The sequence below is a fragment of the Urocampus carinirostris genome, chromosome 18 (genome assembly GCF_059441175.1).
Source record: "Urocampus carinirostris isolate Australia breed hairy pipefish chromosome 18, RoL_Ucar_1.0, whole genome shotgun sequence".
NCBI classification, from domain to species: Eukaryota; Metazoa; Chordata; class Actinopteri; order Syngnathiformes; family Syngnathidae; genus Urocampus; species Urocampus carinirostris.
The window spans coordinates 2,137,965-2,154,936 of NC_142366.1; the positions used below are offsets into that span (position 1 = coordinate 2,137,965).

General features: G+C 41.7%; 1 protein-coding gene across 1 annotated transcript; it reads left to right on the forward strand.

Moving 5' to 3' along the window:
• The first annotated feature begins 953 nt into the window (after positions 1-953).
• Positions 954-15,787, forward strand: gnal (guanine nucleotide binding protein (G protein), alpha activating activity polypeptide, olfactory type). The gene is made up of 12 exons (XM_088321957.1): positions 954-1,089; positions 1,213-1,285; positions 2,018-2,072; positions 2,152-2,331; positions 2,520-2,617; positions 11,306-11,360; positions 11,439-11,512; positions 11,625-11,683; positions 12,943-13,063; positions 13,134-13,264; positions 13,333-13,400; positions 15,553-15,787. The coding sequence occupies exons 1-12, from the start codon at positions 954-956 to the stop codon at positions 15,697-15,699; spliced, it is 1,197 nt and encodes a 398-aa protein (XP_088178083.1). The 3' UTR covers positions 15,700-15,787.
• Positions 15,788-16,972: the final 1,185 nt, after the last annotated feature.

Sequence of the window (16,972 nt, forward strand, 5' to 3'; positions counted from 1 at the left end):
AACTGTTATGCACTCTACCGTGAAGCTTATTATGCAGAAATAAGCTTTATGGTAGTGCATAACAGTTTCAATATGAGCGATTTGAATAGAAAAGGGCAAAATAAACATGTTACGTGCTCAAAAGTGATTTGTATACGGCGTGCATTACCGTTCGATTACATTCACACCAAATACAAAGACGGAATGGTTTAAGTTGTATTATATTCCCAACAAATGCTAGACGAAGTGGTTTTGGTTATATGTCTGCCATTAAATTCCCTAAAAGTGATATAAAAGTGAGGTAAAACGAGGTAAAAGTGGTTGTAGTAGCGAGGAGATGCAAATCTCTGCATAACGCTGGCTCAGCAGCTTTTATACTCGTGGTCCACACGAGAAAATGACGCTGAAATGACGCGATGAGGAAGCGGAACAGTCGCCGGCGTCTGTTTTGCGGGCATACCACCGATGAACAGCGGGTTGGCCAATTTTGCGCATTTTCCATCGCGGGCAACCACGGGCAAAAAAAAAACGCAAAATTTTACCCGCGATACAGACGCAAACGGCTGTGTGACCGGGCCCTTAGTAATAGAAACCTAATCCAAGGTTTTATTGGAACCTTCACGCTGCTTGTGTAAGGACAAAAATGACACAGATAAAGGCGGCGCGACTTCGTTGTCAAGCAGCGTCAAACTAGCAAAGCATGTCGCAGTGGAAGAAAACAGTTTATTCCCCCAAGAGAAGCCACGTAATGAGGCAAAGGTGGCACAGGTGAGTCAGCGGAGAATTTCTCGAGTCTCTGGCGCTTCGTTGTGGAAAGATCAAGTGAATGCGGAGAGCTCCTGACTGAGGGACAAAACAATGGAACCTACTCAGATGGACAGTACTTGGACCTGTTGATGCGCCAAAGGGGACTCTTGTGACTCCAAAGGAGATAGCTAAGATTTTGGGGTCTGGCTGGCTCGCGGGTGGACAACATGGGCTGTTTGGGAGGGAAGACGGACGAGGAACGACTGGACGAGAAAGTGAAACGGGAAGCCAACAAAAAGATCGACAGACAACTGCAGAAAGAGCGACAGGCATATAAAGCCACACACAGACTCTTGCTGCTGGGTCAGACCTCATCTCGCTAATTAACTTATTTGATTTCTTTTCAGCCGTCTCCTCCTGTCTCACTTGCCTTATGTCCCGTTTTAACAATTGGCTTTGTGTTTCACATTATGTTTGTGCCTGCAGGAGCAGGTGAGTCTGGTAAGAGTACAATTGTCAAGCAGATGAGGATTCTTCATGTTGATGGGTTCAATGCTGAGTGAGTTCAGATGCTTTTATTGTCGAGTTAAATGTCCTTCCTGCCTTTGTAGTGAGTAAGGTTGTCAAATCATGATCCAAAAACTAATAACGGAATTGTCTTTATTATAATTGATAGCAAAGTAGTAGTGTACCCTCCGTTGTGAAATGAGTCCTTTATAATGTTGTTGACAATGTCCCCTGGAGTGGGCAGAGAGCAGATAATGAGTTTGAGGGCTGTGTTGATAACTCTAATGCGCTCATGTCTGCTGTCTACCTGAACTGTGGTGAAATAAAAACTTCGGTAGGGTTTTTAGTGTTTGGATCTGGATTTTTACATTCATGCAAACAAGATTGTAAGGTCTAACATCGGGATGGTTCTTGGTAAAAGTTCAGTCGCTGATCATCCAAACAAAGTCCTTTCAGATTGATTCCCCAAACTAAGATCTTCTTTGAGCTTGATCATCCAAACTAAGAACTTCTTCGAGAATAATCATCTAAACTTAAATCTTCTTTGAGAGTGATCATCCAAACTTAAAAGTTCTTACAGATTGAACAAGTTGTTTTTCCTTGGGATTGATTATCCTAGCTTAGTTTTGTTTTGAGATGATCTTCCAAACTAAGATCTTTTTTGTGATTTATTGTCCAAACTAAAGTCTTATATCAAGTTGATCGTCCAAATTAAGATCTTTGGCATTGATCTACCAAACGAAGATCTTCTTTGCTTTTGACACTCCATTTTTTCATCCACTAGAGAGAAGCAGCAGAAGATCCAAGACATCCGGAAGAATGTGAAGGATGCCATTGTGGTTGGTCACATGAGACCCTTCCATCACGTGATATTCTGATTGACAGGACTCACCGACATGATTTTTTTTTGTGTTTCAGACCATCGTGTCGGCGATGAGCACCTTGACTCCGCCCATGCTATTGGGTGACCCCGGCAACCAATTCAGAGTTGACTACATCAAAGGCATTGCGCCGCTTTCTGATTTTGAATATACCGAGGTGCGTACACAACGACACAATGTTAAGCATGCTTGGAGGCACCTGGAGACTCCATGTTTTGTTGTTGCCATGTTAATGACCTGATGAAATGAGGCATCTTGGGAGTCAGACCACCAAGGGCCCGGCCCACACCTGCAAACACACAAACTTGACGTTGTGCCTTTGTCACCTGTGGCCTTATTATTCAGACGTCCCTCAGTACGTGACAAAGTCAACATGTGTGTCTTTAACACGTTCTTCTCTCGTAGGACTTTTTCGAGCATGCTCAGAAGCTTTGGGAAGACGAGGGCATCAAGGCGTGCTACGAGCGCGCCAATGAGTATCAGCTGATTGACTGCGCTCAGTAGTAAGGCTGCTTGGACATAAAATAGAAATGTCACAGAAATGTTTGTTTTCCACATTGTATTTCAATATTCATTTTAACGCAGGCATATCAATCATAAGGTCCTTTGGATGATTAAATCCAGCCCTCCATTAAGCCCGAGTATGTGTGGAAAAGAAGGGAGTCCTGGGTCACAGGTGTCAAACATTCCAGATCAGGCCCACCGAGGTTTTCAATTCAGCCCGCAAGACAAAGTCATCAGAAGCACAAGAGAAAAATAGGCTGTTTAAAATATGTCCACTTGATGTTGACAAAGTCAGGCATGACTCGCAAAGCAACTGGAGCTGTTCTACTTTCTCCTTTTCTTTTGCTCTTTTTTTTCTTTCTCTCTTTTTTTCTTTCTTTTCTGTCTCTCTCTTAGCTATTTCTATTTCTTTTTGTCTCATTTTCCATGTATTTTTTCTTTTTCACTATCTCTCCTGATTTTTCACTCTTATCTATCTTTCGCTGCCTGTCTGTCTCTCTTTTCTCTTTTCTGTAACTCTCTCTTTTGCACTCTTTAATTATTTTTTACACACACACACACACACACACTTTCATTTTTCTTTTTTTTATGCCTCATTCTTTTTTCTCTTTTTTGCACCCTCTTTTTGTCTCTCTCTTTTGTACTCTCTCTATTCTCTCTTTTTTTCTCTCTTTATCTATTTCTACTACTATAATACAAAACAATGCTACATAAATATTACAACAAAAATACTACAGAATACTTCCATTGGCCTTGGGGGTATGGCGCCCGCCCAGAGAGTGGGAGGTTGTGGTTCAAGCCTCGGCCGAGTCATACCTAAGATTTAAACATTGGTACCCGTTGCCTCCCTGCTTGACGTTCAGCATTAGGGGTTGGAATTGGGAGGTTTGGTCACCTAATGACTCCCAACACCTCAGTTGGGTTGAGTGAGGGGGCTGGGAATCCCCTCCTCTGAATCAATCTCCCACTAAGGGGATATGGCTGTGGTGTATATATTAGAGGTAAGATCGGGCCAAAAAAAAGCACCCGAGCCCGACGCAGGCCCGAGGGGTATTAAACCCGACCCGGACCGAGCCCGACTAATTAACTGGATTTGCTGGCCCGGCCCGAAAGGGGCCCGAAATTACATATTTTATTTATAAGGAGGGGTGATTTATGATAACAAATTAAACTCTGCCTTTTGTTACAACATCTAGGCCTAAGTTAAATTCAGATTCAGATTCAGATTGACTTTATTGTCATTCGTGTACACGTGTATACAGAACGAAATGTCGATACATCTGACCCGCACAGTTTCTTTGAACGTCAGCCGGGATAGATAAGATTAACCATGTCTTCGTCAGAATTTTAGCGCAGCAGTTCGTCACTCGCGGTTCGATGCCTCTTCCAGTTGTTAAATGGTCCAGTTTATTGTCCAGAGAGCGAATGTTAGAGGGGTTAGCCTTTAGCCTAGCTGTTAGCCCGGCCCGCTTCGTCAAGGGGTTAGCCTTTAGCCTAGCTGTTAGCCCGGCCCGCTTCTTCGTCACGCCGCTGTCTTGCCACTCTGCTTCGCTGCTTTGTAGGCCGCTGGTCTATGTAGGTCTTGTTGACATAGCAGTCCGTGGCTAATAAACACTCCCGAGTGGTCGTAGCACCGAGCGCTTGATGTCGAGTGGTCGTAGCACCGAGCGCTTAATGTCCTCGTTCGGCGGTCAAACTGTATAAACATTTACATCTTTTATATTTCTGTGTCTGCACTGCAGATGTTACATTAAGCGACAATCTGTCATTGACGGGTTTTTTTTTAGAGGTAGCGAAAACATTTAAGGGCGTCCGTCATTTTGACGACTTGATCATTGGGCCATAATCCACAGCAGCAGTACGTCCTTAAGATTTTAGCGCAGCACTTTCATTGAGAGGGGGTGTTGACGTGCTGTGCCCTTTTCCGACTCCTATGCAAATCCCTCCCCCCCTGATCGTATTCTATATAAAACGCTTATTAAAACAATAAAGCGAGCTAATTATAATAATTGGGAGATCCTAGTCTATATAACGCGTTTATTTAAACAATAAAGCGTGATTTTATTCTACAAATTGCGTTTTTTAACGCGGATGAAAATGTCACCAACGTCAATGTACGCTTCCGACAAAAGCGATCGTATTCTATATAATACGCTTTAAAACAAAATAAAGCGAGCTAATTATAATAATTGGGAGATCCTAGTCTATATAACGCGTTTATTTAAACAATAAAGCGCGATCGTATTTTACAAAATGCGTTTGTTAATGCGGATGGAAAAGTCACCAACGTCACAGTACGCTATGATTTCCGCAATCACAACTAATTGTACACAAATAATATTTATTTGATTTACTATAATATCCGTATGTAATGTCTTTTTTATTGTGAATGAAACCCTGGTTGCATTGGATCCCGCGGTGTAAACAAATTGTTGTTTTTTTCATTTAAAATCGGAGGGGGGGAGGAATTTGCATAGGAGTCGGAAAAATAGCAATTACAGCTCCTTCTCCGTTTTATCCAAATTATTTATTTTATAACAAGTATTCCTTGGTCTAGTATCCATACATAGTTTAAGTATATATTTTTAATGAACATATATTTATAATTATTAATTAATTAAAAAAAAAAAAAGCAGGACCGGACCCGACCCGACCCGACCGTATGACTGACATTTCAGGCCCGACCCGGCCCGAAATTGCCTCGGGTTCGGGTTCGGGCTTGGGCTCGGGCCATAAATCTTAGGTCTAGTATATATACAGGACTGTCTCAGAAAATTTGAATATTGTGATAAAGTTCTTTATTTTCTGTAATGCAACTAAAAAAACAAAAATGTCATACATTCTGGATTCATTACACATCAACTGAACTATTTCAAGCCTTTTATTATTTGAATATTGCTGAATTTGGCTCACAGCTTAAGAAAACTCAAATATCCTATCTTAAAATATTAGAATACTTCCTCAGACCAAGTAAAAAAATAATTTTATAACAGCAAAACTAAATCAAACATTTGAAAATGTCCATTGATGCACTCAGTACTTGGTTGGGAATCCTTTTGCACGGATTACTGCATCAATCCGGCGTGGCATGGAGGCAATCAGCCTGTGGCATTGCTGAGGTGTTATTGATGCCCAGGATGCTTCGATTGCGGCCTTCAGCTCATTTGCATTTGTAGGTCTGGTGTCTTTCATCTTCTTCTTAACTATACCCCACAAATTCTCGATGGGGTTCAGGTCAGGGGAATTAGCAGGCCAATCAAGGACAGTGATGCCATGGTCAGTGCACCATTTACTGGTGGTTTTGGCACTGTGGGCAGGTGCCAGATCATGCTGGAAGATGAAATCCTCATTTCCATAGAGCTTTTCAGCAGATGGAAGCATGTAGTGCTCTAAAATCTCTTGGTACACAGTTGCATTTACTCTGGACTGGATGAAACACAGTGGACCAACACCAGCAGCTGACATGGCTCCCCAAACCATTGCTCACTGTGGGAACTTCACACTGGATTTCAAGCAACTTGGATTTTGCTCCTCTCCAGCCTTTCTCCAGACTCTGGCGCATTGACTTCCAAATGAAATGCAAAACTTGCTTTCATCTGAAAAGAGGACTTTGGACCACTCTGCAACTGTCCAGTGCTTCTTCTCCATAGCCCAAGTCAGACGCTTCTTCCGTTGTCTTGAGTTCAGAAGTGGCTTGACCATGGGAATACGGCTATTGTAGCCCTTTTCCCGGACACGTCTGTGAACTGTGGCTTTTGATACCTGGACTCCAGCTTCAGCCCACTGTCTTTGAAGCTCCCCCAAATTCTGGAAGTGGCTCTTCTTCACAATTTTGTTAAGGCTGCGGTTATCTGTCTTGGTTGTGCAGCGTTTCCGGCCACATTTTTCCCTTCCAACATACTTTTTGTGGATATGCTTTGAAACTGCACTCTGTGAACAGCCTGCTCTTTGAGAAATTTATTTTTGTGTCTTACCCTCCTGATGGTCCTCTGGATAGCAGTCTTCCCCATACTTGTGATTTAGTTTACTGAACCAAGCTGAGTGTTTTTAAGGCTCAGGAAACCCTCGCAAGGTGTTTCGAGTTAATTAGATGATTCAGGTGATTAGTTGAATAGCCTACTTGTATACTTTTTTATGATATTCTAATATTTTGAGATAAGATTTTTGAGTTTTCTTAAGCTGTAAGCCAAAATCAGCAATATTCAAATAATAAAAGGCTTGTAATAGTTAAGTTGATGTGTAATGAATCCAGAATGTATGACATTTTTGTTTTTTTGATTGCATTACAGAAAATAAAGAACTTTATCACAATATTCTAATTTTCTGAGACAGTCCAGTATATATATATATATATATATATATATATATATATATATATATATATATATATATATATATATATATGTGAAAATTGGATTTTGTGTGGAGAGCGTATTTGGCGATTTTTCTGAAATTTGCCTTATATGGTGTGGCTCTCTCAAAATATTTTGCTATTATGGCTCTTTGGGTCAAAAAGGTTCCTGGCCCCTGGTATAAGGTGTTCGATGAGAAATTGTACGTTTGTATTTTAGTATGATGACTGGTAGTCTACTCTATTTTTGGTTGATACCTCATTATTAGTCGTAATATTTACATTTATGCGCACTGATACGGTTTTGCAATCAATCCACTTCAAGTCTCAATTATAATTCAAATGTATGACAAGAATGTTCATCAAATTATCCAAAAAAAAGACAAGAAGGTTTATCAATTAGGAAAGAAAAATAAATTCCAATGTTTTTGAATTCAGGGAATCCCAAATTCATGGATATCGCTGTTTTTTAAAAAAATTCATGAGTACACTTTCAAGATTAAAAAAAAAAAAGCCTGCCGCAACCTGGATGCTGAAGATCCTAGCTGTGTATTTTTGGTCTGGGGTAGCTTGCCACTCAGATCAGAGATTTCCAATCGTCCAAGAATTCGAGGAATTTCCTGGGAGGTAAAAAAACTGCCTTTTAAAAAAGGCCAATAAAAGAAAAATATTCATTCTTTTGTTGAAGAATCTACATTGACAACCTCAAGCTGTCTCCGGCTATGTGTCAAGAAACATGAAATGTGCTACTACCAGCTCAGTAGCCTAGATGGTAGGGCGCCCGCTTTGAGACTGGGAGGTCGCTGGTCCGCGCCTCGGCCGAGTCATACCTAAGACTTATAACATGGGTAAATAGCGGCGCCCTCTCTTGGCTGCGGCAGCATCGGTTCGCTACAACGGGTCAGATGTATCGACATTTCGTTCTGTGTACATTTTTACTCAGAATGACAATACAAGGAAATTATTATTATTATTATTATTATTATTATTATTATTATTATTATTACTCGTAGCCCAAGCTGGTCACAATAACCTAATAAATTTACACCGGAAATTGGCAAGTCAAGTAAAAATATCAAAAAACCATACCACAGAGACGTCAAACATTAAAAGGAGATCTCACATTTCATTTAAACGTTATGAACAATGTTTTCTTAATACACCAGAGCAACCTTTTAAAACTACACAGAGAAAACTAGTCAAGATAGGGTTTTTCGTCTCTTGTAAATTACAACACCACCGGTGGAGGCATCGAAGAAAAGACTTTTTTTTTTTACAAATTCCAAGCAATGTCGTTCTAAGGATTGCTATTCAAATCGCAAAAATTGGTGTGTATGTTCTGCCCGCAGTGAGCAATGTCGAAAGACTCATTATGGTGTCTTTGATGTATTATGTTTACAGTCCTGTGAAAAAGTATTTCTCGCTTTCCTGGTTCTTGTCTTTTTTGCATATCCATCTATCACGCAGAGGTTCCAGAATCATCAAACCAATTTTAATATCACACAAAGACAACCCATGGAAATACGAGGTGCACTTGTGAAATGTTGATTGTACTTATTAAGGCGCAAAGCAGACCAATTAAGGTCATTGTTCATGGCTCTATAAGAAAGACACTATAAGGAAGACATGAGGCAAAAATGGCATTCATGGGAGGGTTCCCAGGCAAAAACCACTGCTGTCACAAAAGAACACAGTCATTTCACCTTTGCCAAAAAGCACCCTGATTATCCTCAAGACCTGGAAAAACATTCTGTCCACTCATGAGTCAAAGATTTTACTTTTTGAAAGGTGTGCAGCCCATCACATCTGGCCCAAAAATGGCACAGCATTTGAGAAGACCAGCATGATACCAACAGCAAAACATGGTAGTGGCAGTGTAATGGTCTGGCCTTAATAAATTGAATCAACATTTCATGACTGAATTTTCTTTGTCTCTGAGTGATATTAAAATTACTTTGACGATGTGAAACCTTTGCTAGTAATGAAAAAACAAAAAGCGCAGAAATCAGAAATCAGGAAGGTGGGGGATACTTTTTCATGCCACTGTATTTTTGACCATTTAACACACAAAACGGGGATACACAGTATTGAGTTTGTATAGTGTGGTGAGTTGGTTCAGCTGGATAACAACATTCACTCAACTGATAAAACAGACCAGTCAACACATAAATGAGACAATGAAAATATTTCCCCCCATTGTTTGTGAAAAAAAACGTGTTGTGTATAGCGGGGGCGATTTTCCGTTCAGAACTTTGGGGGTGCTGAGGACCTGGATCAGGGATGGGCAGCCCGTAGGCCACATGCGTCAGGACCTAACAGATTATTTTGTATTCATTCTGATAAAAATAATACTATAGAAATTATACGAAAATACTACTATAGCAATACTTCGTTTCAAAAATACTGTTACAAAAATATTACAACAGAAATACTACAAAAGACAACTAGACTAGTATTAAATTACTGAAAAAATACTACAAAGATGCTAGTATGGAAATACTTAAATACTTCTACTGAAATACTATGAAAATACCACTACAGTAATATTATAATACAAAACAATGCTACATAAATATTACGACAAAAATATTACAGAATACTTCCATAGCGCTGCGATTGGCTGGCAACCAGTTGAGGGTGTTCCCTGCCCACTGCCCGATGATTGCTGGGTTGGGTTCCAGCACCCCCGCTACCCTACTGAGGATAAGCGGTGCAGCTAATAAGATGACACTTCCATAGCGGACCAGAAACAGAGATGGGACCCAATCGCGTTTGTTTACTCAGCTTTATTTAGAAGGAGGAAAGGGCTTGCACCCACGATCTGGTGATCGTCAATCACAGGTAGCAGATCGCTTGGAATGCGGAAGTGGCACTTCTGTGTCGAGCGAAGGCAATGTCGAGAGCGAGGAAAAAAACAGGTCGATGGCCGGGACGGAGGAGCAAAAACGTTAAACGGGTTAAAAAAGAAATCGACACTGAGAATCAGACGGGAAACAGGGCAGGATAGAGTCAGGAGTAGTTAATTAGTGTGTAAAAGTGTGAAACACATTGTAAAGCGCTTTGGGAGGTCTCATTGACTTGAAAAGCGCTATATAAATGCATTTACATTACATTACATTACAAAAAGAGCTTGCCTTGCGTGTAGCCAAGGTTCGCAGACGATCTGACCAATGTTGACAGGAAGGTGGGGGTTCAAAAAGTTGCAACGGCCAATTAGCTTTTGCAGCTGTTGGCACCAACGGAGCAGATTCAGGTGCCCCGCATCAGTAGTGATGACAACTTCAAAATATATGTACCGTATTTCTATAAAAGTACTACTGCAATACTACAAATCTGACTGCAGAAATACAAAAACAACACAAAATTACAATTGAAGTAATACTACAAAAATAAAACTATAATAATACTACGGCAATACTACAAAATTATGACTACAGAATACAACCACAGTAATACTACAGCTACTGTATATAACACAAATTCTACTACAAAAATACGACAGCAGAAATAACCGATGACGTGCTCAGACTCTTGAATCTAGCATTTTTCATCATATTCAAGCCTATCCTGTCCTTTATTGAGGAAAACAGTTTTTAAAATGCTGTAATTTTTGGGGTGCTCGGGTTAATTTTGGAGGCTGGTTACGCCCATGGTGTATAGAAAAGATCCCTTGTCATATGTGATTATAATATGCATGCAACGGCGTTATTTTTTCTGTACAGGGGTCAAATAAATTTTCTTTTCGTTGTTACAACACCACCGTGACCGTTACTGGCGGTCAAAAGTGGTTCGTTACTTTTAGTGAATTTAAATTAGGTGTTTTGGCATGTGTTTATTTTTGTGTCACTCGCAGTAAACCAAAACATACAACTGAAAACGTGAGGGGATGCACAGCCATGATCAGTAACAATGGGACATTGTGGGTAATGCAGTTCTACTCTTATAAGGCACATACTGTAACATCACATCGAGAGAGGGCTCGGATAGTTACTTATTGTTTTACTGTTGACTTTTGTTGTAAACAAATTATTTGAAGAGCAGTTGCCTATATCTACCAAACCAGTGTTTCAGGATGTGAGAGTTTGATTTATTCATTTTACATTGCAGCGTTAACGGCAGAACTATTACAAAAGTACAACTACAGTGATACTCCAAAAATACTCAAAAAATACCAAAAAATACAACTAGGGTTATACTGCAAAAATGCGGGCTGGTTACGCCCCCACCAAACAATCTCTAATCTTCTTTTCACATTAGCATGCGAAGGCTCATTACTGAGTTGTGTTTTGGGGTTAATTATTTTCGTGATGGGGGCTGTCCTTGTCCAACTTCTCAGCTTCTTGGACCGCTTGGACTCTGTGAGAAGGGCCGACTACACACCGACCGACCAGGTGAAAAAAACAATTAACCAATCAGCGGCCTCGCTATCCTTGTCGCTAGGTAGAATCCGTCTTTTCTTCCCTCGCCAGGATTTGCTGCGCTGTCGAGTTTTGACATCGGGAATTTTCGAAACCAGGTTTCAAGTGGACAAGGTTAACTTTCAGTGAGTGACTTTAGTCCCGCCGACTCGATCCATCTAACCCTAACCCTAACCCATCATCAACCAATCGGACAAAGGCTCTGTTCAAACGGCGACTCGTTTTGTTTTACCGCAGTATGTTCGATGTGGGCGGACAAAGGGACGAACGCAGGAAGTGGATTCAGTGTTTTAATGGTGAGACAAACTGCAAAATACATTGATGCAAACTCTTGCTAAAACGGGTGTGAAACGTACGTCCCGCGGGCGGGATTACGCACATAAAAAGTTTTAATCCAGCCCTCAAGACAACACTGACATCTCTTGCTTTTTCTCTCTCTGTCATCCTTTTTCTCTGTTTTGCGTTCTACGTCTTTCTCTCTTTTGTTTGCTTTCCCTCTCTTTGTTTTTTTTCTTGCTCTCTTTTTATTTCTCTTTCGAATTCTCTGCCTCGCTTCTCTTTCTTTCATTTACTCTTTGTCATTCTCTTTTGCTGTGATTCTTTCTTTTTCCCTTCCTTTCTTTTGCTCTCTCTCTCTTTCTTTTCTGCCCTTCTTTGGGTCTTTATGCTATTTTTTTCTCTCTTGCTCTCTTTTCTTTGTTTTATTACTTTCTTTCTATTTATTTTCCTCTCATTCTATTTCTCTCTCTCTCTCTTTTTCTTTCTCCCCATCATTCTTCTTTCTCTTTCTTTCTCTTTTCTGTTCCCTCTCCCTTTCTTTCCCTCTTAGTAACTTAACTCGTCTTATCTCTGTCACATTTTCTCTCCTCCTTTCTTTTTATTTCTCTTTATTACTCTCTTTCTCACCCCGTCTCTTTCTGTTTCTTTGTCTTTTCTTCCTTAATATTTCTTTTTCATTGTCTCCCTCTCATTTGTTCTTTCCCCTCTTTTGCATCGTTTTTTTCTTTTGTCTGTTTTAATCTCTCTTGCTCAGAATCTTTTTTTCTCTCCCCATGTTTCTCCCTCTTGCTGTGTTTTATTCTCTTTCAATCTCTTTCTCTTCCCCATCTCATTGTCTCATTCCCTCTTTTATCTTTTTTCTTGTCTTCTTTCCCTCACTTTATCTCTTTTAAATTCTCTCTCTCTCCCTTTGTCTTTTCTCGTCCCTCTCTCTCTCTCTCCCTCTCTCTCTCATTTTTATTTTTCCTTCTTTCTTTTTCTTTTCTCTTCTCTTGCTTTCCAACCCGGTCACATGTCCTGCATGTTTTGGAGGTTTCTATGCTTCAAAACAGGTGATGTAAATATTCAGCTTGTTGGCAAGCTATGTGAGAGCTTGATAATGATCCAGGTGATTGGAGCAGAGAAACTCCAAACACATGCAGGACATGCGGCTCTCGAGGACCGGGTTGGCCAACGGACAGACTAGTCGCCGCAAGAATACTTTTTCTAATATGTAGCCCGCGGGTTCAAAATAGTTTGACATCCCTGGTTGAAACACCTTGGTCCAATTGGTCAGACGTGACGGCGATCATCTTCGTGGCGGCGAGCAGCAGCTACAACATGGTAATCCGAGAAGACAACTCCACCAATCGGCTGCAAGAATCCCTCGACCTCTTCCGATCCATTTGGACCAACAGGTGCCACTCCCGTCGACCCCGCCCACCTAAGCCACACCCACTTGTTGACTTGGGCTCTGATCTGCTGCAGATTTTTGAAGACCATCTCCGTCATCTTGTTCCTCAACAAGCAGGATGTTCTGGCTGACAAAATATTAGCCGGGAAATCTAAACTGGAAGATTATTTCCCGGGCTATTCCAACTACACGCTTCCTACTGGAGGTAAAAAAGAGAGGCGCTCAGAGGAAGGAAGTCACTTATGTTAGCTTGCGGTGTTTCTTGGTTTCCAGCTGTTCCGGATGCTGATGAAGACGCCAGGGTCACCCGTGCAAAGTTCTTCATTAGAGATGAATTTCTGGTGAGGATTTCCTCATCTTTTTATTTTGCATGAGTTGGAGCTTTATGGTACAAGGCCAACTCATTGCCACAAGTATCTTAAGCAACGCCTGCACGCTAACGAGTTATGCTATTGGCTACATGCTAACGGGTTGATCCTAACGAGTCATGCCAACAGCTACATGCTAACGAAAAGATGCTAACAAGCCTTACTAATGGATACATGCTAACCAGCCATGCTAACGGCTACATACTAACGAGCCATGCTAACGAGTCATCCAAATGGCCATATGGTAACGAGTCATGCTAACAAGTAGATGCTAAAGAGTGACAATAACAGCTACATGCTAATGAGTCATGCCAACAGCTACATGCTAACGAGCCATGCCAACAGCTACATGCTAAGGAGCCATGCCAACAGCCACATGCCAACAGCTACATGCTAACTTACTTACTTACTTACTTATTGCTGAAGCGAAGGTCGGGGTGTCCCGTCCCTGTGCGTTGAGCTAGGTTTTTCCAATGCTGGCGGTCTTGTGCCAGCTGTTCTGCATCCTCTACAGCAACTCCGTGTTGTTGGAGGTCGCCCGCAATGACGTCGAGCCATCGAGTGCGGGGTTTCCCTCGTGGTCGTCTCCAGCCTGCGGCCTTTGGGTCAAACTGGAGAATGGCTCGTTTCGGATGGTCTGGTGGTAGACGAAGGACATGGCCAAACCAGCGGGTGCGGCGTTGTGCGACCAAGGAAGATGCTTGGGGCTGGCAGTGGGTTTCTCCTGGGTGAGTTGTTAGCCCTCCGCAGGATAGTCGGTTGGTGGGGCTGCCACCTCACAGCGTACCAACACGCTGGGGTCTTTGTTTCTCTGGAACCTACCCCGGAGACCGGCCCGCCATGGGTGACCCTACCAGGAGCAAGCTCCCGACGGTATCGCTCTCCAAGGTCACTGGAACGCGCAAGCCCCCTCGCCGCATCAAGGCCAGACCCATCCGAGGGGGACATGCTAACGAGTCATGCTAATGGTTACATGCTAATAGGTTATGCAGCCCAGCCCAAACTCTCTCAATTGCCGAGGGAATTGTCTAGTTTTACTGTAATCTCCCGTTTATCGCGGTTGATGAGAATCCCTCCAAATTAACAAAAGATGCGAAGTAGACGCCTCTACCCTATTTTAACACACCCTCTGCCAGCCCGATATTGAAGGAATGGTCAACCAGGGGTAACAGATTGCAGCTGCATGGGTGCTGTTAATCCATCCATCCATTATCTGAACCGCTTATCCTTAGTAAGGTCCCAGGGGGGTTGGAACACATACCAGCCATCTATGGGCACCCTGAACCAGTTGCCAACCAGTCGCAGGACATACAGAGACAACTCATTTGTTTATCCACACCTAGGGACAATCTGGACTGGCTAATTGACCTGACATGCATGTTTTTGGAATGTGGGAGGAAACTGAAGTGCCCGGTAAACCCACACAACCATGGGGAGAACATGCAAACCCCACACAGCAAGGCTGGTAGCTGGTTTTGAACACATGACTTCAGAACAGTGGCGCTGTTCATATTAGACAGAAAAAAAACGGGGGAAAAAAGAGCCACCACGCATGACAAAAACTTTATCTTTTGGCCACTGCTTGACCAGGAGACCAGTGAAAATGGATCACACCTACACAGGTGCTGGGAAAAAAAGCCATCACACAAACAGGGAAAAGTAATCTCTCTGCCCAGTGCTCAGCAAAGGTTGACAGAGGATAATGGATCGGAAAGAAATGTAGGTCATTTTAGGCGTGCCCCAACCTTAAAAAAAGTGTTCTACTATCCCCTGTACTCAGCAATAGTCGTTAGGTATAATTTATTTTAGGCGTGAAAAAAACAGAAAAGCCACTAAGCAGAAATAGTCAGCTAGGGATAATGATTGCAACTACACATGTGTTGTTTTTTTAGGCAGAAAGAACCGGAAAAAAGTGCCCCCACATGTAAAGAAAAGTGTCTCTCTTGGCCCAAGCATTCAGAAAAGTTGACTGAGCAACTAATTTCCCTGAAACGTTAATGGGTTAAGTTTCATTTTACTTGTGGTCATTTTTTATTCATTTTCGTTTGCTGCAACTTAAAAGATTCAAGATGATGAATTTATCACTGTGTAATGAAAATACTTTTATGTTTTTTGTGTGTTTCAGAGGATCAGCACGGCAAGTGGCGATGGGAAACATTATTGTTACCCCCATTTTACCTGCGCCGTGGACACTGAAAACATCCGACGCGTTTTCAACGACTGTCGTGACATCATCCAACGCATGCACCTGAGACAGTATGAGCTCCTCTGAATGTTCGGCAGCCTTCTACTATGTCCCGCCTATTTTCTAGGTGTATAGTGGTGATTCTCAGCCAGTCTCAAACCTTAGATTTAATTGTTATTTTTTTGGATCTCGAAATGTTATTCTGAATGTTTTTTTTTCTTTGTTTGATTAGTTTCTTTCTGAATATTTATTATGCTGTCATCCTGAATAGCTGTCTTGAAAAAAAATCTGAATTTTTTTTTTCTGTAATTTGTTCCTGTTCCTTATTACTATTATTAAGTTTTTCGTATCATTTTTTTGGTGGCACGGCGGCTGGGTGGTTACCACGCAGCCTCACGGTGCTGAGGTTGAGGGTTCAAGTTTGGCTACTGCAGCCTCCCTGTGTGGAGTTTGCATGTTCTCCCTGTGCGTGCGTGGGTTTCCTCCGGGCACTCCCATTTCATCCCACGTTCCAAAAACATGCATATCAGGTTAATTGGCCAGTTCAAATTGTCCCTAGGTGTGAATGAGCGAGTGAATTGTATGCCTCTATACCCTGCAACTGGCTGGCAACCAGTTCAGGGTGTCCCCTGCCCACTGCCCGAAGATAGCTAGAATGGGGTCCCACCTCAGTGACCCTACTAAGGATAAGCGGTGCAGTGGATGGATGGATGGATCATTTTCTTCCTGTTTGTTAAAATCTTTTTTTTCAGTTTTTTTACAAAAAATAATTTTCTTACCAAAAAAAAACAAAGAAAAAAATACAAAATACACATCTATTTTCTCTCTTCCCCTGTCTTTCTTTTCCCTCTCTTCTTTTCCTCTTCCCTTCCTCTGTCTCATTTGGTCTCTTTCTCTCTCTCCCTTTCGCTCCATCAATGTATCTCTCATTTTAACTATTGGTCTTCGACTCTCTCGCCATCGCACTCTCTCTTATCCCCTCTTTGTTTTTTTTCTTTTTCTTTCTGTGTTTCGCTTCGATTATTCGCTCTCGCTCTTTCCTTCTTTCTGCCCCGAGCTAAAATTAGTTTGAAGCCCCTGCTCCATTGAATATATAATACATAGTATGTGCAGTGAGGTGGTTGTAGCTTCATGTTCTGGTACATGATGAAATAAAAGCAACCGTGAATCTTGATCCCTTGTACTTTTATTTATTTTACTCCTTTGAGTGTGTTTTGAAGCCAGCATCTGGAAAGTCGCCATGAAAACAAAACAATAAAACCAAAAAAGAGCTGACGTTGTAATTTGGGGGTTTGTTAGAGGCGTGTCAATCAGTGGCAGGGGGCGTGGTTGAGGACAAAAATTCGTCAGAGGAAGAAAA

Coding starts and splice junctions, on each gene's coding strand:
- gnal (XM_088321957.1), top strand. CDS start 954: ATGGGCTGTTTGGGAGGGAAGACGGACGAGGAACGACTGGACGAGAAA. Junction 1,090..1,212: donor ACACAGACTCTTGCTGCTGG/GTCAGACCTCAT, acceptor TTGTGCCTGCAG/GAGCAGGTGAGTCTGGTAAG. Junction 1,286..2,017: donor GTTGATGGGTTCAATGCTGA/GTGAGTTCAGAT, acceptor TTCATCCACTAG/AGAGAAGCAGCAGAAGATCC.